General features: G+C 44.3%; 1 protein-coding gene across 13 annotated transcripts in view; it reads right to left on the bottom strand.

Annotated features, from left to right (window-relative positions):
- Positions 1-26,144, bottom strand: part of Fam149b1 (family with sequence similarity 149 member B1) — a 40,933-nt gene that overhangs the window by 4,055 nt on the left and 10,734 nt on the right. For 5 of the 13 annotated variants that reach the window (XM_013123156.3, XM_013123159.3, XM_005083565.4 and 2 more), the window contains exons 5-12: positions 25,420-25,536; positions 23,728-23,895; positions 18,763-18,950; positions 5,338-5,462; positions 4,757-4,860; positions 1,730-1,954; positions 1,182-1,305; positions 867-986 (exon numbers count right to left, since the gene is read on the bottom strand). In XM_013123156.3, the coding sequence (XP_012978610.1) occupies positions 867-986; positions 1,182-1,305; positions 1,730-1,954; positions 4,757-4,860; positions 5,338-5,462; positions 18,763-18,950; positions 23,728-23,895; positions 25,420-25,536 (1,171 nt within the window). Of the gene's footprint in view, positions 1-855; positions 1,114-1,181; positions 1,306-1,729; positions 1,955-4,756; positions 4,861-5,337; positions 5,463-18,762; positions 18,951-23,727; positions 23,896-25,419; positions 25,537-26,144 lie in introns of those variants that run through there. The other 8 variants (XM_013123155.3, XM_013123157.3, XM_013123158.3 and 5 more) reach the window with 3 other exon arrangements.

Genomic DNA, 26,144 nt, shown 5'->3' with positions numbered 1-26,144 from the left:
TGTAGTTTTGGCTGCCCACGCTGTGGTCATTTGCTATGAGAGCCCTGTGAAATATAGATCTGAACTCCCACCACTGTTAGTAGAAGATGGTTCAAGGGTCAAGTTGGGATACATGAGCTGTCAATTCCACCATTCTGGAAACTGGTGCAGGACACCGAATTCCTAGCTAAGCACTAAACACGAGCTCAATCACACCCCTATGCTTTGCACAAAGCGGATGAGATAGGGCCGTGTTCTGAACTACAGGTGTGCCGTGTACTGAACTACAGGTGTGCGAGGTCCGTTCATGGCCCAGTGCTCAGGCTTCTTTCAGATGCTGCCTTAAAGGTACCGGGCTGGGAAGTGCACAGCGAGCGAGGAGGCAAGCGATAAACCACCCATCGGGAAGAGCGCCACTCAGCTTACACCCCAGTCCTCGATCTGACGCCACTTTCCGTGTACATTCCACAGGAGCAGGGGGCAGTGACGTTAGGCTCACTGGGCACGCACTGGAGCTGATCGTGTTTGCTTATGCTCGGAGTAAGTTGCTGAAGATTTTAAACTTAGGAATAGGGCATTTTACTACCAAAAGAATGTGGATGGGGACCAGTGAAAATTTTAAGGAGACACACCGGATGTTGTTTTTATCATTAGAACATTCAACTTTCTTTCCTTAGAGTTAATAAGAGTTAATAAAGTCCTAAGTTTGCCAAACTGTTCTCTCCCCAATTGCCAAGGACAAATAGCTGGGCAGGGAGCTATCTCCTATAACTCCAGCCCTTGGAGCTGGAGGCAGAAGCGCTGGGTACTCTAGACCAGCAAGGGGGAGGGGGCTATCTGGACGCTGTGTTAACCCCTTCCAAACCGACAGACGGGAGGCACTTTACCAAAAACGACTGAGTTGTGTTGGGTCTAGAGAAGACAGGCAGAAGGAGCCTCTCTTGGGGCTGCTGGTTGGGCTCGTCCACCACTGCACTTCGAGCTCGGCTGGAGTCACCGTGGGGTTTCTGCAGAGGAGAAACAGCTAACAGTGTCGCGGTGCATGCTCCTCATCAACCCGTCCTACACCAGCAGCTGTGTGCCTGCTGCCAACAGCTCCAACGCCGCTGGCTGCCGAGGTCTAGGGACGGGTTTCTGTCGGGCGGAGGAAGAGATTTCAGGCTAGCGCGCACCGACGGAAGGGCTGTGTGAGTAAGACTTACTGTTGGCCGCTGTAGCCCCACGGAGCTCAGGTGCTCCACTTCCGCTGTGCCGATAGGTGGCAGCAGGTTGTTCCGACCCAGGGGCAGCGGTGAGGGAGAAGAGAGCGTGTCTGCCGACCCTGGACTGCGGAGCCCACCAGCAAAGCCGAGATGCAAAAGCAAAGTTGCAACAATGCAAGCAAATCAATGAGAAATGCCAGTAATCAAGTCGCTACGTCTAATGTACGCAGGGAGCCGTAAGCTACCTAGATTGTCAGAAAAGGGGAAGTAATTTTGGAAAGAAGTTTTTTTCCTCCCTTAAATCTCACAAATACAAATCAGCAGAATCAGCAGAATCAACAGAATGATCTATCCAGTAGTTGTATTTCACTAAAACTTAAATAAAATTTTTGAATTGGATTTAAACCCAGAGACAATCCATTGTGTGACTACTTTATTATTAGTTTCTAGGCATAGCTTCAATCTTATATTCAAACTCATTCTTCATTACTCCCGCAACTATTGGGACTAGTTTCACCAGTTTCAGAAATTCTGCTTTTGAAACTCACACTCGGGATCCTCTGAGGATCTCTTCTGCAGGCCATGGCGTCCCGGCTCGAGAGTGGCTCGTGCTGATCGGGTGCAGGGTGCGGGGTGGGGGGTTGCGCCTCCTGGCGGACTGTGCTGTATATGACAAAGATGACGTACTAAGCTCCAGGGCTCGGTTTGGCCAATTTCGGTTTGAAAGGACGGAACTGGAGCCAGGCCTCAAAAGTAGCTTGTCATCAAGATCTCTAGTGGCCAAATCAGAAACCCACAATGAAAATCACTATGTAGAAGAAGACAAGGTTCAGGATAAAAAGCCTTAATCTAAGACATTCAGGGGAGAAAAGAGCAAAGTGGCTTCCAAAGTTACCTAGGACTCTGGCAGGAGGAGCTGTTTTTGAGATGGGGCTTCTGAGGTAGCCTGGCCTGGGCTGGAACTTGAGATACTTCTGCCTGGCCTCTCCAGTGCTTGCATTACAGCTGGGTACCTGACAATGACCTATCTCACTCGTAACATACTAGAACGGAGATCTGGGGAAATGCCACACAGTCACCTGTTCAGGTGTGGGGAAGGCAAGGCTGACAGGCACAGAGTCCTACAACAGTTGAAGCCCGTTCTGAGCTGAGGAAGTGTCCTCAGGGTTAGGTCTGAGGCGCCAGTGTGGCTCTCACTGAAATAGTGAGCTAAGTGTCTGGGATCCAACGCCCTCTTCTGGGCTCCGTGGACACTGTCCACACACGGAACACATGTGTATGCAAAGCATGCATACACACAAATAAAAACACGTCTTTAAAGTGCTGTGCTAATTGGAACCCACAGGAGTACTATTCGGTCCTGGAGTCCTTGAAGCGGGAACCAAGCAAAAGGCCCCTGCCACATGGTGCCCAAGGTGGTAAGAGCAGAGCTTATCCCTAGGCATAAGCGACTGAAGAGCGCAGCTCTCACATAAGCCTTCAGACAAACGTCATGCCTAATGCTGCCTACACATGTGCCAGTGGCCAAGCCTTCAGATAAACATCATGCCTAATGCTGCCTACACATGTGCCAGTGGCCTTGGTGTTTGTTTTACAAAGTCCCCAGGAAGTCTGATGGTTCTGAGACACCTAGGAGACAAAAGGGAGTGAGGGAAGGAGGTGAGCAGCCTGCCTCTACCGAGGGCTAATCAGCCTTGCAGGCTTGGGCTGTACCCTGGGCCTTGGTGTCTGGAGGATTTGGGAAGGAGAAAGCCCAGCTTTAGCCCCTGAGACTTAGAGATCTTTCTGGTCTTCCTAAGTAACCACTCACTCATGTCTTCTTTTTTCAATTCACTCTCACTATATTCTAATTAAAAAGGTGTGGACTTAGCCGGGCATAGTGACACGTACCTTTAATCCCAGCACTGGGGAGGTAGAGGCAGGCAGATCTCTGTGAGTTCTAGGCCAGTCTGGTCTACAGAGCGAGTTCCAGGATATCCAAGGCTACATAGAGAAACCCTGTCTCTAAAAACAAACAAACAAACAAGCCATGGACTTCAGCTGCTTTCCATCAGGGTTTTACCCTCTCAGCTCTGTCTGTCTGTGAGTTCAATCACCACCATCTTTTACTAGGTGACCTTTAAGTCAGTCTCCAAATCTGATCTCTCCACTTCTCTGAAGGTGACCGTCACTGAAAACAGAACCCAAAGAAACCATTTCCCCATAAAAGAAACCTCCTGAGCAGAGCTGACTTTGACTCCTGTCCCTACAGTATCCTGACCTCAGTCATTCTTCTTTCTTTGAATGGTGGGGATTGGACACTCGACAGACAAGTGTCTGCAGATGAGCTCTGAGTCCTTGTCCTGCACTAGTGCTGAGTGACGCCCTCACAACTCTTGCTCGACCTCTGGGGTAGACTCCTTACTCTCAGTTCCTTCTGCTGCACAACAACCCCTGACTCACACTGCGGAATACATCTGCTTCAGCGCCTTAAAAATGACAAAATGCTTACAACGCTTTTCTGCACAATAAACCCAGTGTAGAGAACCTAGGGAACACAGCATAGATAAATTACAGTGGCCATGCACAACTACATGGACAGACACCAATGTGGCATTCATAGCCATCCACAATCTGGTCACATTTATTAATTTCATGAATTCTTTCCAACTAATTTTACCATGGCCTATTTATATTCTACAATATTGTCAATGGTCTTTGATTAGAAGCACTGAAATTCTAAAAATTAATTCTTTTGTGAGACAGATGTTGGTGGTGCCTTTTGTCCCAGCATTTAGGAGGCAGGTGGATCTCAGAGTTTGAGGCGAGCCTTGTCTACACAGTGAGTTCCAGGACAGACAGGGCTACACACACACACACACACACACACACACACAGAATTCTTTTTTTTTTTTTTTTTTTTTGGTTTTTGAGACAGGGTTTCTCTGTGGCTTTGGAGGCTGTCCTGGAACTCACTTGGTAGTCCAGGCTGGTCTCGAACTCACAGAGATCCGCCTGCCTCTGCCTCCCGAGTGCTGGGATTAAAGGCCTGTGCCACCAACGCCCGGCTCAGAATTCTTTTTCTGTTAAGTGTATGGGTTGTATGGGTGCATACATGTCACAGTGCATGTATGAAGGTCAGAGGATGGCTTCTGAGAGCCAGTTCTCTCCTTCCAACATGTTGGTCCCAGAATCAAACTCAGGCTGTCAGGGTTGGTAGCAGCACCTGCATCCACCAAGCAATCCCTCTGGCCTGAAAGTATTAAATATCTGACGTCTTGCAAGATGGTCTGCTCTTTCCGAAGGGTTTAATATGGTTCCAGCTCCACTCTCTTCACACAGCGTTCTCCTCACCTAGAATAGCCTGGTAGTTTTCTAAGTCCCTAGGCATGGACTCATCAAAGTGCCTTCTCCTTTGGGGCCACACAGCTGTCCACTGGCCAGCACTTACATGACACTCAGCCGCACAGTGCTGTATGTGGCCAGGTCCTGGACCCTCCCCTTACATGCTTCCTCCCTGGACTGTCTGCCACTCAGTGGCATGGTGGTGACATTCTGCTGGAGCGCTACAGTAAATGAAAAGCCAAACTTCTTACAGGAGCTTATCCATCAGGGAGAGGTTCCTTGGCTGTAGAGGCATTCCGTGAACCAAGAGGCCATTCACATTTGGCTGGTGACCATTTGCTTGACAGAAATTCATCTATGTGTCAAAAGCAGACATTGGTGGGTGAAGACACCTGCTCCATTCACCAAGTTCACAAAGCTAGTATTTACAGTTAGGTTACTTATACATTCCCCCACTTTGTGTCTTAACTTTTAGGACAGTTGGCCAGTAGCCCACAAAGTGCACTGTCAAAAGAACACGGTTCTTTTCTTTGTTCTGTATGTCTATGTGACAGCTGATGGACACACATAAAATTAATAACCACTCTCATAGGGCAGAGAAAAGCATTATGATTGCTTATAAGAGAAAAGAAAACCTAAACAGTAGCCACAAGCAAATTTTGTAACAACAGAAAAAAAATACTGGTCTACACAGTGAAACTACCTCTTAACATGACTACGTGACTATGTTGTTATGAGCCTTGCCAGAAATAATACACCCAAAGCGAACACCTGGGAAAGCTTCCTCTGGCAAGGACAGTTGTGGGTTCTCACGATCTGCTCTGGGGCTTACCGGATTTGAGGTGATGGACAGCGCCTTGGACTGTGGCACTCGAGGTAAGACCAAAGGGTGATCTTCGTTCAGCATACAGGGACTTCCTGAATCCAGTCTGGTGACTTCAATGTTACTCTCGTCATCTGAACAAAGGAACAGAATCTATTATCCATGGGTGTCCACTGATTAGAGTGCCGAGAGACAATCGCCCTGACAGCTAGCAGTCTCTACAGCCTGCACGCACGCTGCAGCTCAATGCATACAGCTGCACGGTTAGAACCCTCAGCCTGAGAGCTCAGTCTCCACAGCCTGCACGCACGCCTGCAGCTCAATACATACAGCTGCACGGTTAGAACCCTCAGCCTGAGAGCTCAGTCTCTACAGCCTGCACGCACGCTGCAGCTCAATGCATACAGCTGCACGGTTATGAACCCTCAGCCTGAGAGCTCAGTCTCTACAGCCTGCACGCACGCTGCAGCTCAATGCATACAGCTGCACGGTTAGAACCCTCAGCCTGAGAGCTCAGTCTCTACAGCCTGCACGCACGCTGCAGCTCAATGCATACAGCTGCACGGTTAGAACCCTCAGCCTGAGAGCTCAGTCTCTACAGCCTGCACGCACGCTGCAGCTCAATGCATACAGCTACACGGTTAGAACCCTCAGCCTGAGAGCTCAGTCTCTACAGCCTGCACGCACGCTGCAGCTCAATACATACAGCTGCACGGTTAGAACCCTCAGCCTGAGAGCTCAGTCTAAAGTGGATTTTCAGGCTGATGATGGCTGGCGGTGCCACGTCAGGGAAAAGCAAAGAGCTATGACTGAACCTTTGGGAATGATGGAGTGTTTCATGTCAGTGCTGCCCAGTGCGGTGGCATAAGAGGTGACGCCATGGAACACTTAAAACGTGGCTACTGTGACTGTGAACACCATTTTTAAAGTTAAAGACGACATGTTGCTAGTGACGACTGTAGAACTCTAGAACCTTCAGATCATTACTCCTGAGTCAGTTCCCATAGACCATCAGTCCTCAACCTGTGGGTCTCTACCCCTTTGGAGTCTAATGGCCCTTTCATAGGGGTCACATATCAGATATCCTGCATAAAGATATTTACTTTACATTAACAAAATTAATTATGAAGTAGCAATGAAAATAATTTTATGGTTAGGGGGTCACCACAATGTGAGGAATGGTATTAAGGTGTCAAAGCATTAGGAAAGTTGAGAACTCCTGCCATAGATAATGCCCTGAAACTGGAAACCATTAAAAATCTTGTTTTCTACACAGAGTTCAAGCGCCCCAAAAACAGCAAGTGGGACAGCACTGTTAGCTCTGGAAAGACTTCCAGTACTGGGATGTACAGACAGCAAATACAAAGCTACGGTTTTTCTAAAAAAAAAAAAAACTGAAAATATGAGTAAGTGCAAAATATAAAAAGAAGCAAATTTTAAAAAGAGCACAGTATATCTACAAAAGCCTCTAAACTGAAATTTAAGCTGAGGCAAGAAATGGTGAGCTAGGAGGGAAATCTGTGGCTGCAGAAATGACTCAGCTGTTAGGAAAGACACGGGCTGTTCTCTGGAAGGACCCACATCAGAACTTACACCCATCCACAGCTCTAAGGGTTCCCATAGCCTCCTTGAGAGTCTGCAGCACCGGCACACCTGTGTACACACACACAGACACACACACACACAGACACACACACACACACACACACACACACACACACACACACACACAAATAAAAGTAAATCTAAAGGGAAAATCTGCCAGGCAGCGGTGGCTCACACCTTTAATTCCAGCCCTGGGGAGGCAGAGGCAGGAGGATCTCTGTGAGCTTGAGGCCAACCTGGTCTACAAATTGAGTTCCAGGACAGACAAAGCTATATAAAGAAACGCTGCCTCAAAATACCATAAAAAGCTGCTTTATTCTGTATGCAACTATGCCTTAATTTAAAAAATACACAAAAACATTTTAACACACAATTAAAGCTTGAAGAACAGCACTGATAAGATTGGGCACAGGAACTTGTGTCTGGGCAGTGGGAAAACAGACTCACCTTCATTCTGGATAATTCTTGTCTAGTGAGCAGGGACCAACCTATGGTTCCTTCGTAAGCATATCGAAAACGTTACATATGTATGGCATGAAATATGCAGGAATGTTTGTAGCAATATTGTCATAACTGCCAAATTACACTTTAGTACATATGGAACTGGGATTAAAACTTTTGCATTACATTTATTTATTTGTATGTGTATACTTGTGCCACGGTGCTTGTACGGAGGTCAGAGGACAACTTGACAGCTTGCTCCTCCACCAGGTGGGCTCTGGGGATGGAACTCAGGTTGTCAGGCTTGGCAGCAGCTTCCTTTACCCTCTGAGCCTCACCACTGGGATTTCTGAGCTTTTCATCGTTAAGCACAACTAAAAGTGAACTGGAGGATAAATCATGTCTCTGAATGAAACCAGAATGAACTCTTGTAGTTGTCATTGTTTGTAAATCATTTCCATTATCTTCATCTGGTTCACTGTCTAATTCAGAGATGGTTCACTTTCAGAAACAATTATTGTGAAGCTCGTTTCCCCATTAGCAAATTAGGGATAAAATCATAATAATAATTTAAAGCTGAGTATTTTCTTCCTAATTTAGATTTCAAAGCCTGTCTCGATTGAGGATTAAAATGATCACAAACACCAGCTGTGCAGTCTCTGAGAGCTCTAGTGAGTTCTATGCGTCGTTTGCACCAAAGCCCCAGAGTGCATCAGGTGAGGGCTGCAGAGTGTGAGCTCTGCGTGCAGCAGACACTGAGGTTCCCGGGAGGAAGAGCGCTTTTTATACACCGCATTTGTGAGAGATAGGAACACTGGTACATTACTCAGCTGAGGTTCCCGGGAGGAAGAGCGCTTTTTATACACCGCATTTGTGAGAGATAGGAACACTGGTACATTACTCGGTTGTATATTCTTTTGGTTCACAGAAAAATATAAAGCATAACAGACTATCACAGGACTAAATTGCAGGTTGGCTTCTGTGCTGGTGAGTTTTTTGTCAACACAAACTAAGGTCACCTAGAGAGAGGGCACTCGGTTGACAAACTGCCTTCATCTGCCTGACCTACAGTCAGGACTGTGCGACTTTTTCTTGAATAATGCTTGATGTGGGTGGGTCCTGCCCATGTTGGATGGTGTCACCCCAGGCGGGTGATCCTGGGGTGTGCAAGAAAGCCGGTTAAGAGCGCTGGCTGCTCTTCTAAAGGACCCAGGCTTGATCTCCATCACCCACATGATGGTTCACAACTGTCTGTAACTCCAGTCTTGGGGTCCAACACCACTTCCTGGTCTCTGCAGGCACTGCACACCCACGGTGCATAGACAGACATGCAGACAAATCCTTTACACATAAAAATAGAGGTGGTCGTAAGCCGCCACATGGGTGCTGGGAGTCAAACCTGTGTCCTCTGCAAGAGCAAGGGCTCTTAACTGCTGAGCTGTCTCTCTGGCCCCAGACTTAACATTTGTTCTGGGTTCAAAAACCCTCATTAAAAGCAACCCACCTCACGGTATTTAGTTAATTTAGGTTTTAGAAACAGGGTTTTATGTAACCTAGGCTAACCTTCAATTCCTCATCCTCCTGCTCCCATCAAGTGCTAAGATTATATGTACACACCACTACACGCTGATTTGGTTTTTATTGTGTGTGTCTGTGGGGGTGAGGAATGGAGCATGAGCATGTGGGGGCAGGCAGGCATTGTCAGGGCATGTTTGCAGAGGTCAGAGAGCGGCTCTAAGGATCAGCTCTTTCCTTCTTGTCGCCTCATGAGACTGGGGGATTGAACCAAGCTCATCAGGCTGGCATGCAAGCATCTCTACCCGCTGAGCCCGCTCACTGGCCCTGACCAGGTCATTTTAATGAAGAGTGTCAGTCCTGTTCTCTTCTCTTGGGTTTCAGAATGGAATGCACATAGACAACATCAGACACAGTAAAGGTTGGGTGACTGGAACTCACAGTATCTGAGAGTGTGCATAGGCAAAGTCACATTAGAAACATTGTGAGGGAGATGATGTCACTGACATGGGCAGTTTATCACATGACCTACCAACTCTATGCATATATATATATATATATATATATATATATATATATATATATATATAATACATATTCCTCCAAAAGACACATGGAGAGATGTTCCTAACAGCACTTTATGCAGAAAAACATAAACTACACAAATAGTCATCAGCAGTAAATATAATGCATACTACACAGCAACGAAAAGTAAAACTGTTATAAGCAAACATAATAATCTGGTATTAATCCATTCTTACCAATGTTTTGAGACAGGGTCTCACTTTGTTTCCCTAGCTGGCCTCGAACTCACTGAGACCCTCCTGGCTCTACCTCCCAACCACTGAGAGTAAAGTTATACAGCACCACCATACCTGGCCTAGGGGAAGCCACAAGACATTGGCTTTCAAGACAGTGGATAATGGATAATTAAAGAGTAATTCTTGGAGATATAAACTAATGAGACATGCTTTGCAATTACCTAAGTTGGTTTCCGAGATCAAAAATTCAAAGACACGGAAGAGGAAAATACAATGAAGAGGACATCAGTAAGCAAAGCCAAAGTGAGTAACAGGTTTCCACGGTATTCTGCATCTCCTCCTTTTCGTCAGGGTCTCACTGTGTAGCCCAGACTGGTCTTGAACTCAGAATCCTTCTACCTCAGCCTAGAGTGTTGGCATTAGAGGCGTGTGATCAAACACCCAGCATTGCTTGCTCTACTTCTTCACAACATTAAATGGAAGTGTGGAAGCATCAAGATCGTACAGATAATACTTTGAGATCACAATGGCTGGGATGAAAAATACAGTAAATAAACTTAATAGGACACTTAACATCTCAAACAAAATTGATGACCCAGAAACATAAATTATCCAAAATTAAATAAAGAGAAAAAAGAAATCTTGAAACAAGGTTGGAGTTTATTAAAAATAACAAATTTAGGGGGAGTGGGAAAAAATAACAAATTTATACTGGGTGGTGGTGGACGTATTTAATCCCAGCACTTGGGAGGCTGAGGAAGGTGGATCTCTGTGAGTTTGAGGCTCAAAAGCTACACAGAGAAACCCAGTCTCAAAAAACCTAAAACACAAACAAACAAACCAAATTTATTAATGTAGGTTTAAGCATGGATACTAAGGGGATACAGAGGATGCTTTTGTAGACAGACAGACAGACATAAGAAAAGCGCAGTAGTACACATACCAGGGAGATATGAGCTTCTCAGAGATGACCTAAGAAAATGTTTTATAGGGGATGGAGAGATGGCTCAGTGGTCAAGAGCACTGGTTGCTCTTGTAAAGGACCTGGATTCAATTCCCAGCACCCACATGGCAGCTAACAACTGTCTGTAACTCCTGTTCCAGGAATTCAACACCCTCGCACAGACATATATGCAAGCAAAACACCAATGTACATTAAAAATACAAATAAATGATTTTGAAAAAAGAAAACGTTTTTTTAAAGCCCAAGTTATCTGAGGGCTCTGTGATCAGATGGACCCATTTCTGAGCAACCCGAGTCCTGACAGATGATGAGAAATAAACACTTGTGAAGGGAAAGGAGAGCTGAAAACTCAGAGGAAGCTTCCTGGGTGTACAGATACAGGAAAACCAGCCACCTCCACCCAGAAGAAACAGGAAGAAAACTGCATCAAAGCACATCATCAACTGCTTGAAACCAGAAGTGAGGAGATATTACAAGTAGCTGGAGGCTGGGTGTGGTGATGTGTACACTTAATCCCAGGTCAAGAGAGACACAGACAGGTAGATCTCTGTGAGCTGGAGACCAGCCTTGTCTATATAGATGGTTCCTGGCCATAAGTGAAAAACATAGACATAGGGAAAAAATGACATTAGGCTTCTTGTTAGAAGTAACACAAAGACAAGGGCCAACAACAACATTTTTAAAGTACTGGGAGGTAAACTGTTGATAGAATAGAGAAAAAATTAAATACAAAATGTTTAACTAACAGATCTGTGCACTAAGAATGTTAAAAATGCTTTCCAGGATAGACTTTAAAGGATTGCAATTGCATTAATTTATTTTATGTGTTTGAGTGTTTGCCTACATGTATGTATGTGTAACATGGAAGCCAGAAGAGGGCATCAGATCTTCCAGAACTAGAGTTACAGATGATATTCAACCACCCACCATGTGGGTACTGGGACCAGAACTCTCTGCAAGAGCAGTAAAGGCTTTTAACCACTAAGCTACCTCCCCAGCCCTAGGGTAGAAGGTTTTTGTTTGTCTACAAGTTGTTTTTTGTTTTGTAATGAGGCAAGACTCATAAACCACTTTAAAGTGTGTACAATCATCACCACAGCATCATTTTAGAAGATTCCCATCACTCAAAGTCCCTTCTTCTATCCCTGGTAATTGTTAAATTACTTTTGTGTCTGTGGTTTTGATTAGGATATTTTATATAAATTAAACAATACATTAATACTATAAGAGGCCTTCTGTGTCTGTCTCCATTCATTTAGTATATTTTCAAGGTTCATCATGTTGTAATAATGGTTCAGTACTTAATTCCTTTTTATGGCTGAATAGTATTCTTCTGTGTGGTGTATTAGTCTGTCAAGGCTGCTTTAACAAAATAACAGGTCAGGTGGCGTACACAAGACACTGATTTTATCTCAGTTCAGGGGTCCAAGATCAAGTTGGCTCAGGGCTGGGCTCTCATAAGTCTTCTCTTTCTGTCTGGTAGATGGCCACCTGCTTTGCTATGTTTTCATTCAAGTTCTTCTCTGTGCATGCGTGGAAAGAGAAAAAGATCTCTGATGTCTATCTTCTTACAGGGAACCTACAGGATGCTGCTGCCCCCTAGCCTCATGTAACCTTAAGTACCTCCCTAAATGCCCCAAAAGCAAAATCAAGGATTAGAGCTTCAGCATAGGAATTTTAGAGGGCACACAATTTAGTTCATAACACACACATGTCAAAATTGTGTTTATTCATTAGCTGATAGACACTTGAGTTTCTACTTTGGGTCTATTTCTGATACTACTACTATGAACACACACACACAGTTCTTGTGTAAACTGTTTTCAGTTCTCTTGGTAATATACTTGTAGAAGAGTTTCTGGGTTATATGGTACTTTTGTGTTTTAACAGCTTAGGAATTTTCCACAATGGCTGTACGTCTTACATTTACCCCAGCAACTCATGAAGGCTCCAGTTTCTGCCAACCTTCCCCATTTGTTCGCCCTAAGAAAAAAAAGACTCACTACATTTTAGTGAAAACCTCTCTCTCTCTCCCTCCCCCTCCCCCCTCACACACACACACACACACACACACACACACACACACTAGTGGGCATGAAGCATTTTTTTTTTTTAAAATCTGAGTTCCCCTAATGATTTATGTACCCATTTTTCTATGTGACTTTTGATAATTTATAGATCTTCTTTGGAGAAATATGTTGAAGGCATTTGCTCAGTTGTAAAAATTGGATTGTGTGTACTTTCCTCATTAAGTTGTAGTTCTCTATCTCCTCTGGTATATGATTGTAATTATTTTGTCCCATGTGTGGTCTTTCACAGGCTTGAGAATGTCTTTTGATACACAAACTTTTTAATTTTGATGAAACCCAACTTACTTATTTTTTTGTTATACATGCTTTTGATGTTCTAAGAACTCATTGTCAAATCCAAACTCATAAAATTTATTACACGCTTTCTAATTTTGATTCATTTTTTAATAGAATAAGTTTATTTAAAATGTTTGCAATTATCATTAGATGTACGTGTGTCATGGCGTGCATGTGAAACTCAGCGGACAACTTCTTAGACTGGGTTCTTTCCTCCTTCTGTATAGGGTCCAAGAACTGAACTCAGGTTGTTGGGTCTGGTGGGCAAGCATCCTTAGCCACTGAGCTATCTCACTGGCCGGTTTTATCCACTTTTGAGCTGACTCTTGTAGATGAGATGTCAGGATCCAACTTCACTTTTCCCTGTGTGGATAACTGTTTGCTCTAGCCACATTTACTGGAAAGATATCACCCGCACTGACTAATCTTAGCTGCCCTGTTGGTTATTTGTTTTTTTAATACAGTGATGTGTCTGCCATCTGCTAGTCTTAATCAAAGCACGGTTTTAAAGGTTTTAACATCAGGAAGCTAGTTTTCTAGCTTTGCTCCTTCTCAATGTTGTTTTAACTGTCGAGGGCCCCTTGTGGGTCCCGATGGCTTTCAGGGTCTGCTTGCCCATTTCTATAAACATGCAGCTGAATCCACCTTGTCTTCTTTCTGTTGTATACTCTGCATACGAGAGTCAAGCACTCTACTGTATTCTGTATGATCATATCCCCAGCTCAGGCAGTTGGGATTTTGTTTGTTTGTTTGTTTTGTTTTGTTTTTTTACGAGACAGGGTTTCTCTGTTTTGGAGGCTGTCGGTCTAGCCTGGCCTCGAACTCACAGAGATCTGCCTGCCTCTGCCTCCCGAGTGCTGGGATTAAAGGCGTGCGCCACCAACGCCCGGCAGCAGTTGGGATTTTGATAGGGACTGCACTGAATCTACAAACCTCCTTGGAAGCACTGTCTTTTCTGTGTTTCTTTAGGTCTTCTGAATTTCATACGGTGGTTTTTTAGTTTTCCGTACACAGCTTTCACTTCTAGAGTCAATTCTATCCCAAAACATTTTTTTGTTTTTCAAGACAGGATTTCCCTGTAGAATTCGCCTTGTAGACAAGGCTGGTCTCAAACTCAGAGATCTGCCTGCCTTTGTCTCTGAGTGCAAGGATTAAAGGCATGTGCCACCACCGCCTGGTTCCTAAATATTTTTAACAGAATAGGAAACTGGCAGTATAGAAGGAAGAGAAGGGTAATTAGAGGCATGAAGATATCATTTACTTATTTATGTGTCATGCATAGTGTGCATGCAGTGCCTGTAAAGTCCAAAAGAGGGCGCAGACCCCTGGAGTCAGAGTTGTCAGCGGCCACGTGGGCACTGGGAATCGAACCTTGTCCTCACTGGACGAGCAGCCATTATTCATAACCACTGAGCTGTCTCTCCAGTCCAATTCAGTCTAGTTCAGTCATTTCCTGTTACTACAAAGGAATTGTTCCTTAATTATTTTTGACTTGCTGACTTTGAAATTGAAAGCTGCTATGAAAATCACAGTCACAAGGATCTGTATACTTCTGACCCTTTCCTAGCTTAGTTTCCATATGAAAACCCAGCCCTGGTCAATTCCTTGACATCAGTCTTGAGAGACCCTAAACAAAGGACGTGCTAAGTTGTTCCAGGCCTTCTGAATCATAAACGTGTGAGACAACAGTAAGTATAACTTAATGCTGTGAAGTCTGGAATAATTTGAGTGGCAAAGAAAGACATATAGTTTGTAACAAAATATTTATATATCTAACCATAAAACCCAGTCATTCTAGTATTGGGAATTTGCCTAGAGAAATGGAAATACATAACCCTAAATTCCTGTACATTAGTGTCTGTAACAGCTAAAGTGGAAAGCAATTTAAATGTACATCACTAGGTGAATTAATAAAACAGCAATAAAAGGAATTACAGATATACAGAGTGAGATGGATAAATCTAAGATAATTATGCTGAGATGGAAGGACCTGATAGACCAAGTGATGGCTTTCAGTGCCCACAGATCAGTTAGCTTCAGTGGATGTCAGTGTTCTATTGCCTTGAAGAGACACCATGGCCAGAGCAACTCTTACAAAGGAAGACACTTAATTAGGGCTGCTCACAGGTTCAGAGGCTGAGTTCATTATCGTCATAGTGGGAAACACGGCAGTGTGCAGGCAGTCCTGGTGTTGGAGAAGCAGCTGAGAGTTTTACATCTGCATTGGCAGGTGTCAAGAACAAAGTGAGACACTGGACCTGGCCTGCCCTTTGGAAATTTCAAACCCCATCCCAGTGACACACTTCCTCTAACAAGGCTACATGTACTCCAAAAAGCCACACATCCTAATCCTTTCAAATAATGTCACCCCTATGATCCTATGGGGTTCATTTCCATTCAAATCACCACAGTCCACTCCCTGGCCCCCTGAGGCTTGTAGCCATATCATAATATAAAACTACATTCAGTCCCACTTCAAAAGTCCCATCCATAGTCTATCACAGTCTCCATACTATGCATAGCTCAAAGTCTCTGATACTCACGACGTCTTAACTATAACGCAAAGTCAAAGTCAAAATGAAAAAGCAGATCACATGTTCTCAACATACAATGGCACATAATATACATTACCATTACAAAAGGGAGGAAAGGGAGCATAGTAAGGAAATGTAACTGGACCACAGCAAGACCAAAAACCAAGCAGGCTAACTCCAAACTCTGCGTCTCCATGTCTGATGTCAAAATGCCCTTCAGATCTCTAACTCCTTCAGGTTTTGTTGACTGCAACACACTTCTCTCTTGGGCTGGTTCCACTCCCTGTTAGCAGCTCTCCTGGGCAGGTATCCCACAGCTCTGGCATCTCCAACATCTTGGGGTCTCCAAGGCAGTCCAGGCTTCCCTTCACAGCTTCATGCAATGGCCTCTCAAAGCCTCCATTCAGGAACAGCCCTGACACATGCCTGGCCTCAGTGACCTTCCTTTGTTGTCCCTGACTCTACGGCCAAAGCACGTGGTTGAAGCTACCAAGTTCTGTTGCTTTCTGGGGTTGGAACATGGCCCCTTGTTCAAATGCAATTCACCAGCTTTCTGTTGTTGAAAGTTTCCTTCACTGCCTAAGCCTGGCTGTCCTGGAACTCGCTCTGTAGATCAGGCTGCCCTCTGACTCAGAGATTCACTTGTGTCTACTTCCCAAGTGCTGGGGTTAAAGGTGTGCGCCACCACCCCAGCTCTAAGCTTTGCTTTAATTCCTTTCCACAGATTGGAAGCTTAGCTGGTGGGGTCTTGTCCAGAGGTCACTACTTCCTTTATTCCACTTAGCATGAGGCTTTTCTTTAATCGTTTTGTTGTTGTTTGTTTTTGTTTTTGTTTTGTGAGACTGGGTTTTTCTGTATAGCTTTGGAACCTGTCCTGGAATTCACTTTCAAACTCACAGAGATCCGCCTGCCTCTGCCTCCTGAGTGCTGGGATTAAAGGCATGTGTCACCACTGCCCAGCTTCTTTGATCTTCTTATACTTTCTAGAGCTTCTTTTTCACCTCAAACTGTACATTTTGTATTTTTCCTTGCTTAGCCTGTTCCTTTTCATTATAGATCTGCATAAGTGTGTCCACTAACAGCCAAGCAGCACAGTCAACACAAGACTGTCTGAAAATCTTCTCTACCAAAGCTGTTAGTCCATACTCTTCAATTCAGTCTCAAAGCAGACTTTTTTTTTTTTTTTTTGACAAGGGCAGAAAGCAGCCACATACATTTTTCACCAAAACTTCACAAGAATGATCTCTAGGCCACACATACGTACTCTCCTCTGAAACCTCTTGAGTCAGGCCCCACAGTTCAAATCACCCTCAGCACCACTGTCTTCCACGTTCCTACTAGCAAGGCCCATTAAGCCCACTGAAAGCACTCAACTGCTTTCCTAATCCAAAGCCTGAAATCTCACATTCCTCTAAACAAAAGCATGGTTGGGTCTTTCACAATACTCCAGTCCTTGGTACCAACTTCTGTCTTAGTTAGGGTTTTATTGTTGTGAAGAGACACAATGACCACAGCAACTCTTATAAAGGAAAACATTTAATTGGGGCTGGCTTACAGTTTTAGTCCATTGTTGTTAAGGCAGGAAACACGGCAGTGTGCAGGCAGGCATGGTGTTGGAGAGGTAGCTGAGACTTCTACTGGATCAGCAGGCAGCAGGAAGAAAGTGTGACACTGGGCTTGTCTTGAGTATTTCAGAGCCCACCCCCACTGACACACTTCCTCCAACAAGGCCATAAGTCCTAACCCTTTCGAACAACGCTCCTCCCTGTGAGCCTCTGAGGCCGTTTTCATTCAAGCCACCACACACTCTGGGGCTCTCAGCAGCAGGGTCTTTTGGCAGTGGATGCAACCCTTCTTATGTACTTTTGGGAGTGATGGGTGCTCTCTGTACTGACTGTAGTCAGGGCTCATGGGTATATACATAGAAAAGAACTTACCAAATTTTACACTTGATGTAAACTATCTGTGTACTGAGTACTCTTCACTGAGACAGTCTAGGAAGCATATGCCACTTGTGTGGTTTTCTCAGATATGCTGGAGTTAAAGTACAGGCTCTGATGACTACAGATGAGGCCTCGTTACTGCTCCACCCACTCTCAGATATTTACTAAGTTCTCTGCTACTTTCTGGCTGAAACACCAACATTAATCAGACTCACTTTGATATAGTATAGAAAACATATTTGGTCACTACCTAGTTTATGGCACATAGTTCTTAAAATCCTTGGCATCTTCAAAGCAAGAGTGTCCTTCTGCATTCTGAAGGTTGGTTGGGAGCGTCTGAATAATTTCAGGATGGGGTCTAGGAGGAGAGCTAACTGCCAGGGGGAACCAATCATGTGATCAGGTTTGAACTTTCAGCCATACTCCTGACTTTTGTGAAGAGAGGAGCTGAGGGTTGACTTGATCATCAATGGCTGACTATTTAATTAGCCATGCTTACACCATGAGGACTTTATAAAGACCCAAACAGATGTCTTCTTCAGAAGAGCTTCTGACTACTCAGCCCTTGAGGTGAATGGAGGGTGGTGTGGATATACCCTTCCCTCCTCCTACACTGTCCTACGTATCTCTTGTTTCGCTCTTCACCTATACCCTTTGTAGTACTCTTTATAAGCCAGCAAGCCTAAGTTTCTCCCTGAGTCCTGTGTACCATTCTAGAAAATTAATCAAACCTAAGGAAGGAGTCTCATGAATTCTCATTTTGGGGTAGAAGCACAGGTCACAACCTGAGGCTTCAGAGTGTCATGGGAGGTTTGAGGTGGGATAGGCTGTGGAACTGAACCCTTGTAGGATCTAAGCTATCTTCTAGGTAGTGTGAAAATTCAACCATAGCACACTCAGATGGCGTGTGAGAACCTATTAAGTATGTGTGGGAATGCTCCTACACATTTGGTGTCAGAAGTGTTGTGTGTGTGAAGATAGGAAATCATTAGTTTCTGCTATCTCTCATTCCCAGGTACTATACTAATAAAGCATATAGTCTTGACTTCTTAGAGCACAGGACCACAAGAGCAGCAACTTGAGAGGCTGAAGCAAGAGGATCACAAGTTCAAGGTCTGTCTACGCAACTCAATGAGACCCTGTCTCAAAATAAAAAGGGGGGGCTGTGTTGACACTTGGTGGTAGTGTTTGTCTAGCACACAGGGTCCTGGGTTTGGCCAGCACCACAGACACACACAAAGACTGACTGGGATTTGTAAATCATAAATAATTATTTTTTACATTGGTTTTCATTAGGATCCTTACCAGAAGCAAATCCCTCCCAGTGACTACGTGTCAGCTGCTCCATACAGCCCACAACCTTGCTCCACACGTTGTCAAAAACGTAAGCAAGGACGTCCTCTTTCATGCAGTGAAATGGAGCAATGGGAGGGTACCCTAACTTCTGTTTTTCTGTGGCTGCTTCTGATTTGTCTCCATGAAATCCCTCTTCCCTGGAACAGAAGCAAGGGGAAAGATCTCATGATCATTCTTCCCTGAGCCCCACCATTGTCCTTTATACTCAGAAATGTGCACCGTGTGCCCGCTCCACCCCTCCCCACCCAGCAAATGTAGCACTTGCAGCTGCCTTGGGAAGTACAGGAGTTCTCAACAGAAGAGACTGTTCCTTCTTTTACCCGCACCCTGTCCTAGTGCCCACAAAAAGAGGGTGGGGACTGAAATAGTCTGGAAGTCCTGTGGTTCTTCCGGAGACGCTTCCTATAACCAGAGCTCCCAGGGAGCCGAGCCTATCTGTTTTCTAAGGGGATGCATACCAGGAGCCTGGGGCTGGGGAGAGGGCTGGCTGACAGTATGCTCATTTACCATAGACCAGCGCTTCTCAACCTCTGGCTCCGGCTGCTTATCAGATATTTACATTACGATTCATAACAGTAGCAAAGTTAGTTATGAAGTGGCAACAAGGCAATTTTTTTGGTTGTTTTCCAAGATGGGGTTTCTCTGTGTAGCTCTGGCTGTCCTGGAACTCAGTCTGTAGACCAGGTTGGCTCTAACTCACAGAGCTCCTCCTGCCTCTGCCTCCCGAGTGCTGGAATTAAAGGTGTGCGCCACCACCTGCCGCAACAAAATAATTTTATGCTTGGGGTCACCACAACATGAGAAACTATTAAAGGGTCATAGCTTTGGGAGGGTTGAGAACCACTGCGATAGACTATTAAAAAGTAGGACAAAGAAAATTTAGGAAGTGACTGAGGAATGGGAGAAATATTCCAGGTTCCTACAGTGAGACTGTTCTCAGGCAGCAGATGTCCCCAGAACAAAATAGGCAGGAGGCTCACGCAGAGCAGTTGCCCGAGGGGAACTAGCTTGGCATTAGTAGGGTTAAGAGGATCAGAGTGGAGTTCGAGGCCAGGCTGGACCGACAGCCTCCAAAACAATACAGAGAAACCCTGTCTCATAAAACCAAAAAAAGAAAAAAAAGAAAAAAAAAAGGATCAGAGTGATTGGCTGAACTGTATTTACTTTCTTTCATTTTTAAATGTTATTTTTGAGGTAGGGTCCTGATATGCATAGTGACTAACTAGCACTCACTATGTAGACCAGGCTAGTCTTAATTTTGTTGTAATCTCATTTGCCCCTACCCCAAATGCTGGGACTGTAGGCATGTGCCATCATTTGGTGAAAAACTCAAATTGTGTGGAAGGACTCATAGTGAAAAGGATGTCTCCTATATCTCTGATTCTTAGTCCCCATCATCAGAGACAAATATTCTGTACTGTTCCAGAGAAATAATTACATTCCTTGTTACCCTGTACCTCATTCTCTATTTACCAGAGCCCCTGGACCTGTCCTATTAGTACATATCAGCCTGTCTCTTAGAGAACAGCTAGATAATTCCAGCAGCTTCACCACATGTACCCAACCAGGCAGGCCTTTGACTATGGTAAGGACTGTAATTGTTAGTGATTCCTTTCATGGGTAATTACATCTGTAGAACGGACTCCTGTAAATAGAATTAGGGAGGTAAAAGGCATCTGCCTTGCAATCTGAAAGATGAGGTCCACCACCCTCTCAAGAGGTTCTACAGACCAACAGTGAGGAAGACGCTTTCCCAGCTTCCCTTGAGGTCCTCTCAACCTGTTGGAGACCACAGTATTTCATTCTGAGTTGAATTTGATCTCTACTGCAAACATGGTTGAATTTCAAACATTTAAAATGTTTGTCCTGCTCATATGAACTTTCTGTTCATGTCCTTTTCCTGTTTAACCCTTAGTCTTTTCCTCATTCATGTATACATTAAACAAATTAATTCTATGAATGTGGTACAGATACTTTTTTTTTAAAACGGCATGGCACTTTTTATTTTTATAATCAGAAAAATAAGTCCCAAAATCTCAGTTCAGAGGCTGTATGTAGCTGAGCATTAGAAAGGGGGTCTGTCCAGTGTAAACAGGACTAAAGAGAACAGGTACCAGATAGTGACTGAGGCCCCTAGCCCACTCAGTCAAGACAGCCCCAGGTAGCTAGCACAGAGGTTCCAAGCCCAGGGTCCTCTCTGCTTGGTACAGATATTTTTGCCTAGTTTTTTTTACTTTGTTTCTTTTTCCTATGCAGAAATGTCATTTAACATCATTTAAGAACTTCTTCTATGACTCAGTAGATTTCTATTAGGGTTTAAAAATTCTTTTGAGGCCTAACGTGGCACACACCTTTAATTCCAGCACTTAAATGCAGAAGCAGGATCCAGGCCAGCATTGTTTGCCTATCAAGTTCCAGGCCAGGTTGGGCTATATAGTAAGCCCTTGTCTAAAAAAAAAAATCTTTTTTTAAAAGTCTCCCATGTCTGTTTTTTATACCTACATGATTTGATCTGTCATATGCAAATTTTTATATATGAAGCTTAAATTTACTTTTTATAGGCAGAATAAGTTAGGAATGTTACTTTTCCTGGCTTTTCTGCTTGTACACACACCATTTGCTTAAGTTATCATATATATTCATTTCCTGCAGACATTTTCACTTATTTTGTGACCTTCAATATTTTCAGTTAGGAACATTATTTTCCTCTGGTACTTGAGTTTCCGCCCATGCAGGATCTTCTGCGTGCTGGTAAGTGTTCTACCACGGAGTTACAGTCACCTTTTACCTTTTTATTTTGAAGCAGTGTCTAACCAGGTTGTATAAGCTGGCCTGATCTCACTCTGTAGCCCAGGCTGGCTTTGAGCTTGTGACTCTCCTTGCCTCAGCCTCCTGAATAACTGACTACAGGTCTGTCCAGCAGACCCAGCTTTAGTTAGGAACATCCTAAAGGCCCAACTACTGCGTCATTTTACAAGAAGATAGTATCTCTAATGTGGCTGCCTTTGAACTCTTGCCTACATTACCTGAAAATTCACTTGGGTTTACTCTCATCAGAGAAAGGGAAAGGTGCCCTGGAGCACACACCAGCCTTTTGTGTCACATTAACTCAGCCCAGTCAACCCCATTCTTCACACTTAAGAGGGAGGACCACAAGGGAGGACTTCTGATTTGAGAAAAAACAAGACAGAAGCAGATGACAAGGCGAGGGAAAGAGGAGTCTCTAGAAAACCAAAGGTCACATAAAACTTTCCTTACACCAGGGAGCTAACTCGGTGATGTCTGATACAGCAGTCTGATGCTCGCTGGCCGTAGGGCTGTGTGCACATAGTGAACACAGGCATGAACGTGGCTGCCGGAGACCCCACAGGAAGATTATGGCACAGTAACCAGGTCCAACCACACAGCCCAACACGACCCTAGTACCTCCAGATGCGCTGGTACCACAAAGGGTTCTGGAACTTTCTTTCCTAAACGAGGGTGCATTCCCATTAGTTAGCTTTGTGTGAGTGTGTGCCTACCATGGTACACATGCAGAGGTTAGAGGACAACCTTGAGTGTCAATCACTGCCTCCCAACTTGTTTTGTTTTGTTTTTTTTTTTTTTGGTTTTTTGAGACAGGGTTTCTCTGTATTGTCTTGGAAGCTGTCCTGGAACTCGCTTTGTAGACCAGGCTGGCCTCGAACTCACAGAGATCCACCTGCCTCTGCCTCCCGAGTGCTGGGATTAAAGGCGTGCACCACCAACACCCGGCTTTTTTTTTTTTTTTTTATGTTTGTTTTTCTGCCTCCCAACTTGTTTGAGACGGAATTTCCTTGTTCACTGATATATACCATGCTAAGTGGACCACCAGCTTCTCCAGATTCTCTTGTCTCTGCTTCTCGACCCCTATAGAAATTCTGGAATGACAGAGACCCGTGCTACTACTGCACTTAGCTTATGTGGACTCTAGGGATCCGAATTCATTTTGTTAGGCTTATGATACAAGCACTTTATCCACAGAGCTACTCCCTAGCCCTATTTGTTTATTTTTAAGACAGGGTCTCACATAACCCAGGCTTGCCTTAAACTTTCTCTGTAGCTGAGGGTGGGACCCCTGATTCTCCTCTGACCATCTCCTGAGTGCTGGGGTTACAGGCAGCAGTCACCATTCCCAGTCTATTTAGTGCTAGGGATTTAACCCAGAGCTGTGTCCTTGTTGGGAAAAGGCATTCTTCTAGAGCTTTTAAAGACTGAGAATAATAGTTTATATTTCAGAAAGGTAGCAGGCAAAATGATGAAACTACTGGGGTTTAGAATCAGGTGAATAAGGCTTTAACTTTACCTCAGACAAATTACTTAGGCACTCTGATTCTCACCTATTTTATTTCAAGGTAGTATCTATGAAATGACTGCTGTCAGAATAGAAGTGGATACAAATACATATTGCTAATTGTATAAACCGCATGTATCCTCTGAGTAAGAATTACATGGGAATAGTGGCACACACCTTTAATCCTAGCATATGGGAGGCAGATCTCTGTAAATTCGAGGGCAGTCAAGGCTACACAGTGAGACCCTGTCTCAAAAACACAATAATAACAAAAATAAGGCAATAAAGTTCATTTTAAATAAGCAAAGTTTCACATCTCTTTAACTAGTCTTTGAAGTTTCAGTTTCCACAGGTGATAATTTGTAAAAGGATAAAATCAAATTCTGTAGAGAAAAATCAGTCATTTAAAAATCTCTGATCTCAGAAAAAGACAAAACCACAAGTGAGAGGGGAGCCTGGTGCGGGGAAGCCACAGGAGATGAGCTCTGCATGCTGGAGGCGACAGGAAACAGACACCAAACTGTTACAGACCAATAGTGCAGTCTCAAAACAGTAGATGCGGACACACAAAACATAGTGAAAACTTAAAAGACAGTACTCACATATCCGTGTGGTCAAAAGCTAGGTACTCCTCGATGATTCCTTCAGAAAAGATTATACAGTCTACCTCTTCCCCTTCCACAGCAGACAAGCCCGACGGTTTGGTGGTGGAAGATGCTTTATGAGCATAAGGAGATGAGAAATGTAACTTCTTCCCCCTTATACCGAATCTTGGAGAGGGAAGAAAAGGAGGTATTAATGATATTAATACAAACAGCTCTCACATGGCAAGTAGCATAACTTTTGGAACAAACCCTCCTTGTCCTGGCAATACTTTCCTGAACTGAGATTCTAAGTCTTTCCATTTCTTTTTTTCCTGCAGTGCTGGGGGATTGCACTCAGTACCTTGGTCATGCTAGGTAATACTGCCTGGTTCCGACCTGTATTTCTCTTCTGATGTAACACCTGACAGCCATTCACATACCATTAGAGAAGCAGCTACTCTTGTCCTCAGTCCATTTTCATTCTTGAGCTGTAGAAATTCCTTACCGTCTAGACATATTATTAGACATATGATTTGTGAACACTACACTACAGTGCACATTCTCTCATCCTTTCAGTTATCAGTACACAGGAATCTGGCTATTTTTTGCTACTGCCTATGACATCACATCCTAGAAATCACTGTAAACCTTGTGTCCTGGAGGCATCCTGTGTTTCACTGTATGTATGGCTGTTGTTTATGTATACCATGGTAGGGGCTGACTTCCTTAATTAGGAGGTGGAATCTAGTTTCCCAATAGCATTGTTCCCACAAGCATCTGTTGAAATATGTATCTAAGATAAATATAGATGGATGTAGTGGGATATGCCTTTAATCCCAGCACTCAGGAGGCAGAGGCAGGGAATCTCTGTGAGTTTGAGGCTATCCTGGTCTACACAGTGAGTTCCAGGCTAGCCAGGGCTACATAGTTACACCTCGCCCAGACACAACCCTAAGATTAGCTCAAAGCAGAAGAACTTGCTCTGTAAGCTCAGCTTTTGGCGTGTTCTGGTTTTTGGCACGCTTCTGTAGCTTGACACCATCTTCTGATGCCTTAGCTTCCTGGACTCCCATTTTCGCCTGCACAATACCACTTGTGTTGAATGACAACCTTGTTTGAAACCACAATCTGAATGTATATATTAGTCTGCTTTTTTTTGTGTACTTTCCTCATGTAAATATGTTCTCATTTAGATTAAAAAGGAAGGAAGCTGAGGAATGTTAACGGTGTCTCAGGCACTGTGCTAGGTCTCAGTCAGACACACAAATAATCACTGAACTGCTTCTGCATGGCTTCCTCCCAGTCAGAGCCCGTCCAGGACAGAGGAGGCCGGCCCCATTTAATGCATTACGACATGGAAGACAGCTGACCTGGGAGGACTGCTGAATGAGAGGCAAGGAAGTGATAGAGAAACAGAGCTGAGGGCAGGGCCAGCTTATAATTACATAATTATAATTACTGGAAGCCTCTTTTAATGCAGTGTGGCAAACTGTTAGCATTTCTGCACAGACTCTCAGTGGCTGATAGCCCTTACCGTACGGTGACCTGGCACGCCACTCTTTTATTCAGGACACACTTCCTGGTGTGTCTCAGAACAGAAAGTGACAAAATCAGGGCCGAGGCCCTGCCTGCTCTTCTGTGCCACCACCCCACAGGAGCCGTCCCTGCACCAGCAGACTGACGTGCATGCCCATGTCACAGCATACTTACATGGTAGAGTCTCTCTCCTGAGACAGAGTTGCGTCGTGTGAAGCCGACACAGCAGAAGGCGATCTAGGGTACAGTCTGTAGCCTTCACTTGGAGTGATCATCTGCCTACCTAGAATCCTTCCAACCAAGAACAGACAGCAAACTCTGAGCATGTCAGCTGCAGATCTGACAGCGCAACACAGAAACCCTACACATTCAGCCAGATACTAAGAATGACTCCAGAGTGAGTTCTTACTCAGCTATATTCCCCTTTAGTAGAATACACATGGAAAAGATAAAGCTATTACCAATTAAAGGATAATCCAAGGGCAGCTAGGGATGTGGCTCAGTGGTAGAACACTTGCCCAGCATGACATGGTGCTGGGTTCACTGGTCAGCACACACGACACTCCCCCCTATCCCCTACAGAGGACGAAGGCCCAGCCACATTAATGAAAACTATAGGTCATGTCCTTTCCTTTAAAATGATTTACTTAGTTATTTAATGTGCATTGGTATTTTGCTTGTGTGTATGCCTGTGTGAGGGTGTTGGATCCCCTAGAACTGGAGTTATAAATAGTTATGAGCTGCTACATGGGTGCTGGGAATTAAACCCCGGGCCAAGCAGTTAGTACTCTTAATCAGTGAGCCACCTCTCTAGCCCATGAATCTTTTTTTTTTTTTTTTTTGAGACAGAGTTTCTTTATAGCTTTGGAGGCTGTCCTAGAACTTGTTCTGTACACCAG

The sequence above is a fragment of the Mesocricetus auratus genome, unplaced genomic scaffold (genome assembly GCF_017639785.1).
Source record: "Mesocricetus auratus isolate SY011 unplaced genomic scaffold, BCM_Maur_2.0 Super-Scaffold_100053, whole genome shotgun sequence".
Lineage (NCBI taxonomy): Eukaryota > Metazoa > Chordata > Mammalia > Rodentia > Cricetidae > Mesocricetus > Mesocricetus auratus.
The sequence above is the reverse complement of the archived record's forward strand: the minus strand, read 5'-3'. Positions and strand labels throughout refer to the sequence as shown.